The sequence below is a fragment of the Scomber scombrus genome, chromosome 11, assembly GCF_963691925.1.
Source record: "Scomber scombrus chromosome 11, fScoSco1.1, whole genome shotgun sequence".
NCBI classification, from domain to species: Eukaryota; Metazoa; Chordata; class Actinopteri; order Scombriformes; family Scombridae; genus Scomber; species Scomber scombrus.
This window is the reverse complement of record NC_084980.1, coordinates 25,760,141-25,773,072: the sequence shown is the minus strand read 5'-3', so window position 1 is coordinate 25,773,072 and position 12,932 is coordinate 25,760,141. Positions and strand designations below refer to the sequence as shown.

General features: G+C 44.7%; 1 protein-coding gene and 1 non-coding gene across 3 annotated transcripts in view; both read left to right on the top strand.

Annotated features, from left to right (window-relative positions):
- The first annotated feature begins 675 nt into the window (after nt 1-675).
- Nucleotides 676-749, top strand: trnar-ucu (transfer RNA arginine (anticodon UCU)). The gene has a single exon. It is a non-coding gene; the product is annotated as a tRNA-Arg (tRNA).
- A 2,002-nt stretch (nt 750-2,751) lies between these two features.
- cadm3 (cell adhesion molecule 3) overlaps nt 2,752-12,932 on the top strand; it is a 91,816-nt gene continuing 81,635 nt past the window's right edge. For both annotated transcript variants that reach the window (XM_062429049.1, XM_062429048.1), the window contains exons 1-2: nt 2,752-3,012; nt 4,623-4,780. In XM_062429049.1, coding sequence (XP_062285033.1) covers nt 4,690-4,780 — 91 coding nt within the window. In that variant the 5' untranslated portion in view covers nt 2,752-3,012; nt 4,623-4,689. The remainder of the gene's footprint in view (nt 3,013-4,622; nt 4,781-12,932) is intronic.

The window sequence follows — 12,932 nt, the reverse complement described above, 5'->3', positions numbered from 1 at the left end:
ACGCCTATATTAAACAATTGCCGACTAAAAATAATTGTCACTGTAAAATCAGAACTCAGTAAATTGCTCTCTGTGTGTGACTTTTAGGCTGATTGCTGTGAATTTGGCATGATGATGATTCCCTACATTAAATCTAATCCGTGCTGAAGGCACATTGAGCTAAGAGATCCAATGTACTGCAGTGTTCTTTTGTGACTGACAGGAAAATTGCTCAAACTCTGCAGGATTTAAGAGTGGATTTGCTTATAGCTTGTTCACACAAAATCGTGTAGAAACATTTCCTGTCTTCCAGAGCAAAGCATAAACTAATGTGACAAAAAAAACCCTAAGCTGTTTACTGGAGCTGTTCGCTGCAAGGAACCAGCTTTTTACCCCATAGTTTCTGATGCATTTACAGTAGTGTTTTCAGTGTGTTATTTTTGTTATGATAATATCAACATTATGATATTTTGATGAGATAACCAGTGTGAAAGCAATGGGGGATGGAGAGCAGGGGCTCTCGTCATCCCTATCAGGAATATGGGGAGTAATGATTACGCGGCGGCAGCACCCCCTACCGGGCGGCAAATTATTATCCGCAGGGCTGCGGTCCTGATGCTGAGGGATGATGAGGATGCTGCGCAGGGCTGGGAGGGGGAGTATAAACCCGCTTTTGATCGAAATAAATGTGCCTCAGTCTCTGTGGCGCAATGGAATAGCGCGCTGGACTTCTAATCCAGAGGCTCCGGGTTCGAGTCCCGGCAGAGATGTGGATGAAAGGGTTGTGGCTTTTTGGATGAGAGGAAATAAAATGATGGAAATAACACGGGCAGTGTTTTAGAGCTTTTTGCAATTAGGATGCACCTTTAAAAAGGCTGCTGCCTGCAGATACTACGGATGAATAGAAGGTGGATAAATAGTCTTCCATTGATGTGTTTATTTTGCAGAGGCCCAATCACATTTGGACTGAATTGTTAGGCTATAGAAATCTCTCATTGACGAGCCTTTTCAGCGCGCAAAGGTCAACGCTTTAATATGCAGATTTCAAACGGGCAAAAAGCCTGAAACCACAGCTCCGGTGCAGCAGCACAAGCTTTGCTACCAGCCTATTACTGTCCAGACTGAACACACAGGCTCTGGTCTAACAGTCATCACGTAGGCACCGCAGGACAACACAGCACCGTCCAGCCCCGTCGTGTGAAAGTCAGTGGGCACGCGCACACGCTCGCGCACGGTTTCAGCACCTGGAGCTGTCCACTCATTTAAATCAGAGCAAAAGCTTTTCTAATGCAGCACCAACAATAAAACATTTAAAGCCTTTTCCGTCCTCATAACAAGTGTTTAATGATGCCAGATGCTGTGCTTCTATCCTCCCATTTGGTTTGGAGACAGAGGGAGATAAGACTCCGGTTTACTTTGAACATAAATGACTCATGGTGTCAGAAAATGGTCTCGTCTCAGGATTTTTTGTATGCAGATTTTGTGTTGAATTATTGTCTATAACTCCAATGTGGTGGTGCTGGTGGGGGAAATAAGAATTGCCTTAGTCATTGTGCATTTTCAATTTAGTAAAATCCTTTCAAGGACCCCTGAAGGTGGACTTTAGTTTCTGCCTTACAAAAATCTACATTACCCCAATCAAGGAAGCCCAGAGCAAACACTGTTTTCCCCCCTTTTTTAAATTCTGTGTGGAAAGCAGCTGCTCGCTTGAAGATCTCTCAGACGCCCCGACTCCCCTAACCCCTCCCGTCCCCGGCTCTTATTATTTTGTATTTTCTTCAAACCCACCTCCCCGGTTTTAGTTTGTCGCCATCACTGATTGGGCTGTCGTGCGGCTGCCGACATCCATGTTTAACCCCATCATGCCTCCCCACACACAGACCTAATCCGCCAGTAAAACTAATCCTTAATCCTCTCTGGCAAGTTGAACAACCCCCCCTCCCTCTTCCCTCCCTCCCTTGGATCCCGATTCCCAAACGGGCCTGATGCATGAAACGTCAGAACTAGACTACTAACTCTATATGATAAAGTTTATATGCATATGCCAAATGGCCATTGCTGTAAAAGTTATAATATATGGATATTACGGGATGAAGTCATGACATAAAAAATCCCCGTTAAAGGCACAAGGCGAACTATAACACTATGTTGGGGGTATGGGGAGACGCACTGTCTGAACGTGTCCCACAACTCCACAAGGCCAAGGATTCAGTAATATCATTACCATACTGCAAATTATCAGGCCTACGGGAAATAGCAGTGGGGCCTATCTACAAGATAGAGGTAATAGCTCCATAATATCAATGATAAGACACGTTATAGTCCATTGAGAACCGTGACAATCAACTTCAGATGACCTCTGCTGCTTCTTCTCAGATGATATGTAGGCCTACTACTGTGATAAAAAAAAAAATTAAAAATGACACTAGACCTTTACTCAGTATCAATCCTTTAAAGATAAGGCGGGGAATCCTACAGCTAGATGATAAAATACCAAAAAGCCAGATAAGATCAGTGTAGACTCACTGTGGAGTATACATGAACATTATGGTGATATTTCGGTGTGGAGAGATCATACTTTTTTTCCTAATCTGCTCCATCTCCTTCATGTTGCTTTCAGCCAGTAGGCCCCTGCTCTGGCCCTGTTATCCCGGTGGTACGGGCCAAATCGTATTAAAATCCCCTCCCTCTCTTCTTCCCTCCCTCCCTCCGTTGTCCCCTCCCCTCCCTCTTCTCTTTCAGACAGACTGTTTTTGCTGCAGTGAACGGCAGCCGTGGAGAGAGAGCGAGAGAGAGATAGAGACACACAGAGAGTGAGTAAGAGAGAGAGAGAGAGAGAGAGAGCGCGGAGGGGAAAAAAAGCAAGAAAAACAAGGAGTCAGGAGAAGGAACAAGGAGATAAAAAAAGTCGATCAAAGCAGATTGAGAGGAGGCTCCGGACAAGCGACTGCTGCGCATCAAAGGAGGGACCTTACTGGGGACCTTATTGGAGACCAGCGCCAACAAAGCAGACTCCGGAGGCGGAATATAACGGTGTGTGTGTGTGGTTATTACCGTGTATTGCTTCGTAGTTTGTACTATTGACCAGGGTTAGGCTGTAGCCTGTAGGGCGGACAGGAGACACCTGTCAGTGCTGAGGCTTTTCCGTCTCCAGGAATGTGTCTATGTGCGCACTCTGGGCAGGGGTCTGTGTGTTTGTGCGTGTGTGAGTGTGTGTGTATGTGTAATCCGTTATGCCTGCCCAGGGATAGAGCTGTATAATCCCTGCGTGTTTTATAATTTACTCTGAATATGCGTTTTGTTGCCGGGCTGCCTGCGCTTCCCAGTTCCCAATTGGCTCTATCGTGCTGCTAAAAAAGCAACCCAACTAGCGCGCTGTGTGCAACAGCCAACGCTCCCCAGTCGTTACAAGAGTCTCTAAATCTCACCCCATCAGCACCACATATTTCAGCAAGTGCGGGAGAAGGTGTTAGAAACCAGGCTCCGACCTGAGAAACATTGCTCTGGTGCTCCCGCGGTCCGTCGCAGCGATGCAGGCAGTCACCACGAGCTGTTATTATTGTTATTATTATCATCATTACTATTATTACTCCCCACTTAAGAGCAGACCACAGGAACTTATGTTAAATCACGCCCTGAGTGTCTGGGTTATTTCCCATGGATGCACTTGTTCTAGTTTTGTTTTCATTTCTCGCCATCACTCAACAGGAAGGGCTGGAGCAACAATAAACACAGTCCCCACACCCCTCTCGATGCCCCCATCCCATCCTATCCCATGTCCCCACCCGACTTCTCCATCCCACCCCCCAATCCCCGCCCTAACCACCCGCCCGTCCCGCAGGCAACACTCCTGCCACGGTCCTCTCTCAGTGGGGACAATAAGGCAGCGCTTGGCAGATGGACCGAGGGCTCACCTCTGCGCAGGCCACTGCTATTTTAAGGAGTGTGCGTGAGATAAAGAGGAAAAGAAATAAAAAGAGAGAGAGAGAGGGGGGGGGGGGGGGGGGGGGGCGGCAGTGTGTGAGAGAGGAAGAGAGAGAACGAGTGCCTGAGCGGCTATTATGCACGCCTGTCCGTCTCCATTCTTGTGCAAAGCGCACCGTGTATTCTCAGCGGGCGACAGACGCATCTCTCCGCTGCTGATGTGTTTTTTCCTTTTCCCCTTTTTTCTCCTTCTCTGTTTTTTTCACAACCAACTGGGGGAATATTCCTCTGCGTTATTTCTAATTAGCGTGAGTCACTTGGAGCTCGGTTATGGACTGTCCAAAACACCCGTTTTCCTTCACTCCACATGCGCACAGCTTGTTAAAGTGAATGAATAAATTCACAGTAATCTCAACTCCCCCCTCCTCCTCCTCCTCCTCTCCTCTCCTTCCCTCATTACCACCTATACATCAGTACCATCACCATCTTCTCTGCAGTTTGGCTCTAACACCAACCCCTTCCCCTTCCCCCAACTCCCTCAATCGCCTCTCAGTAGGCTGTGACACAAGCAGATCGATGAATACCCATGGAGCAACGCGTGAGTAACGGGTAGGCCAGGCGTTTATTCAGCAGCAGCTAGCCAATGACAGGGGACGCAATTAGTGGCCAGTTGGTCTGCCCTGCTTGTTTTCTTTATCTCTCCACTGCTCTCCCTGCAGGTGACACACCAGAGCTCCTCTGCCCTCCTGAGGATTCAGTGAGACAGGCGGATCTGTGCGCCCGACCATGGCCTTCCCATCAGCCCCCTCCACATTATGGAGTGTCAGCTTATTGACAATACTATTCGCAGCTGCGGTTCACAGCAACATTTTCAATGGTAAGCACCTCTCTCCCTCTTCATCTATTCGCCTCCTATTCTCTCTATCTTTCTGTCTCTCCCTGGGCCCCTGACCTTCCCGACCCTCTCTTTCTGTCTCTTTTGGTGCCCCTTATCTGTTGACTTGAGGCTTTTTTGTTGTTTCCTGTATTATGACAAGGGAATCAGAGAGCCGTTAATAAGCACATGGGACACTCCCACCTCCCCGGACCCCAGAGGAATTTGTGCTGTTGTTTTTGAGGAATGTGGGTGACATGCACGTGGGCGCAGGGCTCCATACGTACATACACTACCGGCCCTTGCTGTTGTTGCTCTCTTGCCCCATGGCTTTCTCTTCTTTATCCTTTTCTCTCTCCATGACATCTCCAGTGACTGGCCTACACAAGCTTAAGATGTGTAAAAGAAAGCACACACTCAAACACTGGCTTTCTTTCTTTCATGTCCACATGCTCTGCTGCTCTTTCTCTTCCTCACATGTGCATAGACTATATCTGTGTTAGAGGTTCATGTAACCTGGAGATAAGGAGTAATCATCATTGTACTTTCTCAAATAGCGACACAGGGGTGTGACCACTTAACACACAGATACAGTACAGTCACATGACACTCGTCATTGCTAAAGCTCAACCTGTGATGAGCTGGGCGCGGCTGAAAGCGGATGGTAAGAGAGGATTTGATGAGAGAAGCACTTTTTAATGATATCATCCCTGCTGTGAGCACCAAGTGAAGAGGAATACACTGTCCAATGTACTTTTCCAATTACATAACGCTCAAGTGACTGGCTGTCGGTAATACAACCTTTAGAGGGCAAATCTTGCCAGTGGCAAAATGGTGCATCATGATTGGCCCCCAATCCATACAAAATTGATTGACACAGGTAGAATCCTGCATTTTCACATTACAGTTGGGCTTTAATTGCATTGTGTTTGGCAAAGAACTGTAAGTTGGTATAGCAGGCAAGAAGGATTCTAATAGATGTTTCCTGATTTGCATTTGCAATATACAGAGGCTCCTTGTGTTAACTTGTGCGCACCCACACAATTTCTCGAATCTGAATACATTCGTAAGTGCATGGTGCGTGCGCATGCATGTACAGTATACACTAGTATGCACACAGATATACAAGCACACGCAACACATTTACTGTACTTCTACTTTGTTTATCCACATCAGCAGTTTATACTTTCTGTTGAATAATGCATATTTGTGTTTCTGTGTGTTTGTGTATGTAATGTGGGGAAGTGTGAGCTCACAGTGGTCAGTGCAGTAAAAAGTGAGAAGCAACCCAGTTGTGCCAAGAAGGCGGGATGAGGTCACTGCAAAACAAATGCAAATGGAGGCTTATCAGCATAGAAAGCTGTTGAAGATGAGAAATGCACAAACAATTTCCATATTGAGGTGCTGATGATGAAATATCAATCACTCATCAGAGTGCTGACCCTGACTGTGTAGCTCATCATTGAAACCCAGGCAGCGGCTTATTATTTGGGTCCGAAAATGATTTTGGCTCGCATTCAGACGCACGTCACATTTGATCAAGGTATGCCTGGTGGGAAGCCTGACCATGCATGACCAATTCTTGCTTTGGTTTCACCTAAGCACTGTTTTACATTATCATGTCAGTCAAGGAGAGTAATTAAGCCGGGGACGTCTGACAGTGTTTAGGAGATGAGAAAACACGTCAAAGAGTGGAATCGAGAGATGGGATGCAGAGTTGGAGTGCTGACTTAACAGAGTTTCAGTTCACATGTTGTAAACCATTAGGCTGTACTCAAGGTCTTTTTGTCATTAGGTTTTGCAATCAAAGCATAATGAAATGCTAATGAAAACTGCTCTGAAATAAGCAGTTAAATCAATCAGCATCTCTTTTGTCAAAAATGTTTGGAAATGGAATTCTTGGCTTATTTGTGCTACACAGGAAGACATTAGTCTTAAGTGTTTTCATCTTGATGGCATTGGCACAATAAATGTGGACAATTTATAGTCTTTCTCTATGATAAAGAAGGCTCACAGCTCTTATGGGACCTCTCATTTAGCACAGAGAACTAATGCCAAAAGTTAACAACCGACAGGAAACTATATATATGAATCCTGCTCGCTGTTCTATAATTTCCAGATATTTCAGCAATGTGGTAAACTGTGGTGCTGCAGCTTCAGAGGAAAATATTGCGTGTGAGCTGTAGAGCACTGGTCCATCTCTCACATCTGTTCCGATCTGTCTGGTTGGTGTTGTGACACAGCAGCAGAGCTGTTAAGTACAAGATGGAGTAGGGTGGGGTGGGCAGACAGATAATGCCTTCATAATGGAGATCTCCATGCTAAGAGGCCCTGGAACAGAAGGGTCTACTTAGCATAAATAATTCAATGTTATGTATCAGAGAGGAAGAACGATTAGCTCAGCAAATCAATGGAGGAACAGATGAGCCATCAGAGAGCAGGGCTGCCCATCACTGCTTTAGTCCACCGTGAATTAAAAACATGCAGATTATCTGTCTTTTAACATCACTGTAAGTCGAAAAGAGAAAGAAAAAAAAGCTTCCCCGATGAATGAGGAGGTTGATAATCACACAGCAACCAACAGGCTGCATGTCATGACTGTTTAAATTCCTGACCAACCTTGGACTCCCAACTCTCCCGCTTCCGCTGCTTCATCTCCATTTGATATATGTCAAAGTCAGGGAAAGGACGGCATGAAGTCTGTGTTTTTTCTTTATTCATCTGTGACCAGGATTCCTTAGAGCAAATGAACGAATCAGGGAGACACTAATTGCTCGCCATTTGACATATCCATTTCCACAGCTGGATGTGCAGCCATGCGCTGCGGATGGAAAGTGCCTCTCAGAAGGGCACAGATTAGGCATGCAGTTGGCCGGCTGTGCCCTGGTTCTGTACTGCTGACCCAGTTACCTCGGGGCTGCTGTGGAGTGTGAAGGGTCTGTCCTCTGGAGCACCCAGCAGACAGCGTGCAGAGTTGCATGCTGCGGCCTCCCATAAGCCACCTGGCCCTCAGCTCCATGTCAGCCTGATCTCAAACCCCAGGAGAATGTTTGCGTTTGCGACAGGAAACATGTCTAATAGTTTATTTACCTCATTGAGTTCTGCTGGTTGGAACAACTGAATGAAGCCCGATGCTTCCAGCTGAGGCCAATAATGAATAAGGATTAAAGGACGGGAGCAGTGTGGACCAATCGTTTGTGCGGTAAGATTTACAAGCGGGAGAGCTCCGCATGTGTGTGCGTCTGCCAGCGGTTCACTTTATCCTGCCACAAAATGGGTTTCTTCCCCCCTGGACCAGCTCTTTCTCACTGGCTCGATGCCCACTTCCTGTGTGTGCTGCTGTTGTTTACTGTTGACTTCCTGTGTGCCAAGATGGGGGAACATTTGGCTAATACACAGTACGGCTAGCACACAATAGCAGTAGGCGGCTTGGATGGGAGGCCTCTGCCTGTTAACAAGGCTGACTGATAAGCAGTGACTCATTAACAAGCCGAGGTACACAGAGCCTGAGGGAATTACCGCCTAGCCACTGTGACATTAATAAGAGGCCTAAGCTATTTTTCCATTTGGCTCTGCTGGCACAGGGCTAAACCAGTGGTTTCCAATCTCGACCCTGGCTATTTACTGGCTCCAGTGCTTTTCCATTTGTTTCAGCCACTGGTTACCTGCTATGATTGGAGTGGGGCAGATCAGTATTGTTGCCTGCAGTTAATGACATCTGCTTCTTCAATGGAAAACCAGGCACCCCTCATTAGTTTTTTGCAGATTCATTCCGAAACATCTGGGGAGGAGCCTAATTAATTCATTTCATACTGATCATGCCAATTAATTAGCTATATGTTTGTTTTTTTAAAGATTAAAAAAGGATATCCTAGATTTCAATCAATAAGACTGACGATGATCCTGACACTGTATGGATCTAATTAGGCATCTAAAAGCAACTGTTTACAATCACAATTTTTAAATCCAAAGCCATATTACTCCCATTGTCTTGTCTTGTAAGTTTACTCTTCTCTGATCCTTTAAGTGTTTTGTCATCCAGATCAGTTTTGTGATTATAAATTGGATCTTGATTGGCTGGCTTTAGTTTGCAACAGATTCACATCTGGCAGAAAACCAATTATTTCTCCTGTTCATCATGCCGATTAATTAAGGCGCAGTGGCTGATTGATTAAACTCCTAACAAAGCTCTAACCATGAGTACTATAGCCCTGGGGATGATTTGAACCACACTTTATGCACATTGCTGTCTTTATGTTATCTTTATATATCTCCTCCTACATGTTGAAATATTACACATGCGTAAAGAAGAGGAAAGTCCTTTTTACGCATGTACTGCATCTCTGAAGTTTGGGCCTATTATTCTCATTTCCAGCCCTACATTTTAATTATGGGACTCCACTAGAGTAGCTTTGAAAAAAACCCCTATTTACTTTATACCGACACTTTATGCAGCCCCTCAGTTCAGCCCCTGTCTCTTAACAGGCTCCTTAAGGTCCCCCTCCTGATGAGCTGTTTTGGTTGGCCAGGTTCAGAAAGTCTAGCGAGGGGCAGCACATATTAGAGGCGTGTTAAGTTACTGCTGATGAAAACCCATTATTTCCTGCTTTTACCTCTTTATTTCAAAAGTTTTTGATAGACTAAATACCAAGAGACTTGTATTGTGAAGAATTTCTCGGAAATGAAACAATGTTTACCACCAAATTACGGAGTGTTGTTATTGATGTTATTCTTCAATAAAACAGGTGGAGACAACAACATGTGGAGATGAATTCTTTTTCTATTATTTCACAGTTTATATGTTAGTAGGCACATCAGACAATATATACACAGCAGCACTGAAAAAGTTCATTTTTCACAGTATGGCCCCTTTAAAGTATCAGCCTCACAGAAACAAGACTCCACCGGACCTCATCAATGTGAAGCAGGTCTCATCCACCCAGATGCACTCAGGCAATGTGAGATTACATCAGAAGAACAGATCAATCTCGCCTTCTAGCATCATAATAACAGTAAATGGCATTTACAGACTGAAAGAGAGAAGGGCTCTTGAGATTTTGCTAAGCACATTCAGCTTCCTCTCAGGTGCCCGTAAAAGACACATCACTCTACAGAATATCAGGGTCAAGAAAATTAGATATCCTGCATTTTCCGAGCTGTCAGCTTTAAGCCATCACTTCACAAAGACACTGCCGATTAAACAAACTCACAACAACAACAACAACAACGCCAGCCTTGGAATAAATTAATTCACCTCATTTCCAACAACAAGAGCCTTATTATTGCGCTCCACACTCAACCGGCTTTTCCTTTGATCAGGTCCCTCATTCTCACCACCCCCAACTCTACCCCCTTTTTCTCCCGCTATCAGCAGGAATTCTCCAACTGGTGTTTTAATTGATTGCTGCGGGGGTGGAAATCACCCATCCTGTCATTGATGCATGGTTGGTCAGACCAAGGGCTTCCCAGAAAGGTGTATCTGTTTGTTGAAGCCCATCACCGCACCGTGTGAAACACCAGCTATGACGGGGTGCCGGAAGACGGGAGTGCGTGGCTGTAAAGCGCAGCATTTGTATTGATTGAGTCTGAGTGCTGAGGGTTCCCCCTGAGCGCAGGAGCATCGCTAGTGAAAGAGCAGAGGTTGCTCTTGTTTATTGCCTCTTTTTTGATGCCATCGCTTTAGCTGGTGGTAGGGAGTGTGTCTGTGGGGGGATGTTATCGCTGTTATCACAACCATAAAGCCATTTTAATTCACCTGTGCGTCATCATGGGAATTCTCCCCTAGTCTGGTTCCTGCTGAAGATATCACTGTCCTTTCACTGGATGGTGAGTCTTATTGAACATTTAACATAGCGTTGACACATAGAAACAGTGTTGGAAAAGTATTGTGAAGCACTTCTCCAGGCTGGTAGTTGCTGTATAAACTCTCATGGTTTATACATGGTAACACAATTCCCACATGTATTAATCTTTTGCAAAATGTATGTGTTTAGATATTATTGAATTTTTACGTGAACTATACTTCTGAACATACTGTTTTGCTGCAAGCATGCAGGTTCTGTGTCAGTAAAAACCTGACACCCATAGAACCACCTCTATGATATTACTATAAACGGCTGTTTGATGGAAATAATTTGGGCTAAACTTGACCGATTTGCATCTAGCACTTCTGCTTTACCAGCTGATCTAATGTCAGAGTGAATCAGCAGCCAGACTACAGTCCTTGAGGCTGAGTCCTGTCTTAGCACAGGCAGGAAAGTCTTTGATGGTTTTCAGCATTGACTGACTGATTAACAGAGCAATCAGATGACGAGAGTGCCAGACACAAATTATTCTAAAAGTGTCATTATTGTACTGAAGCAGTTCTGGATATTATTTCCTTTATGTAACATACATTTTTATTGTTCAGTTTCAGGTTTATTGTATACTGAGTTATGGTGTCAGCATTTAAACTTTTAGATGGTATCATTACCAAAGTTTTAAAGTAATGTAACACAGCTACTGCTCAGTGGAGTTCATTTATGGTTCCACTGCTCTGCTGCACTTCTTATGCCCCACAATCACAGTGCACCACACTTCCTGAGTGCTCAGAGCTCACATATACATCTGCTATTAGAATGCAGTCTGTATTATTTAAATGTCCTTTGCGTTAATACAGTACCATTTAGTCTATGCGTTTTCATCATCATTTATGGCCGCATTGTAATTGGATCAAATTTTTCACCTGCCCTATGCAAAGCGGGGGAGTAGCCAGGGAGATTGCATTGTCAACAAGAACAACCATGACGGGAGTAGGATCATTACACTTCATACTGTAGAGCCTGGATTTACTTTTCATTGAAGTGGAAAAGGTCGTCTTTTATGAGTCTTTCCTGGAAGGCAACTAAAATGATGATGTGTGTCTTTTTGCTGCAGTTTGCAACTGCTATAAATGCTATGGTACTGTGTGGTACTTTAGGTGTCTTTGGACAAGCTGAGTGGATGGCAAACTTAGGAGTGAGTTTTCTGCACTGTTTGCAAGATGTGAATACAGACTGTGTTGACTACATTTACACCTAGCTGAGGTTTCATCACTGCTGCCGGTAGTTCAAATAACTTTCTGATGGTAATGTGCTTTTACTTTCTGTAGTAGCATATTTTTTTTCATCTACTCACAACTGTATTTTAATACTAGGTGTAAATGAGGTCAGTCTACTAAATGTTTTGGCAGAATTTGGAAAAAAAATAGTCTGTTATCTAACTTCAAGTCTACCTTTGTCCTGTAATTTCGTGCTAGGTTGATTATGTTTCTCCACCAGTGTCACAGCGTAGATAGTTATTCACCTGTTATTAAATGTCTTCATTGTTTGAATAGTTTCATTGTGCCTGGTGAATACAGTGAGTATCACCTGCAGAGGCTATAATTTGCCTTTCAAGAGATCTGCTCTACTCCCACTTCTTCTTTTAAGTGGTGGAATTGAAGTCATCTTTGTTTAAATATTCCAAAACAGCAGCCTCTGGAAGAACATAAAGATTAGCTTGTTTACTTTATTTTGTTATCCCTGAGAGTTTTGAATAGTAATGCATTATCTTTTTCAGGGGATGATTGTGTAAGGAATATATTGCCATCCTTTTAATCAGTGAATAAGGTCAGTCGATCGATCCGACAGTCAATCACTGTAATGCAGGTGGAAGCTTCGGACTCACACGCTGCCCATTGGACAGGTGCGGCCGTGGATTTTATGCTGCATCTGGCCCTTGACACTGATCAGGGTATGATGAGCACATGATGAGTGGATGTGGCTTTTGACGATGAGGCCATCGCCGCGCAATGTAACTCAGAGCTACTGCGCCGGTTGAAGACAAAGGCACCAAATAGGCATCTCTAATCTCCCTGCTGAATGAATCCGAAACAAAGAGAGGAGGAACGCAGACATAGAGGCTTGGACACACATAGGATAAGCTGATTACCCAGGAAAGGAGGGAGGGCGAGAGAGACAGAGGGAGAAAGACAGAGGCATGCACGTGAACAAGAGAAATCCATACAGTAAGGGAGCATGAGGGCAGGGAGATAGAGGAGGAGGGGTAGGAAGAGAAAAGCGAGCGCACTCTAATGATGGGGTGCACAGACCGGAGAGAAAATGAAAAGAAACAGTGGTGGGAGCGAGGGAGGAGG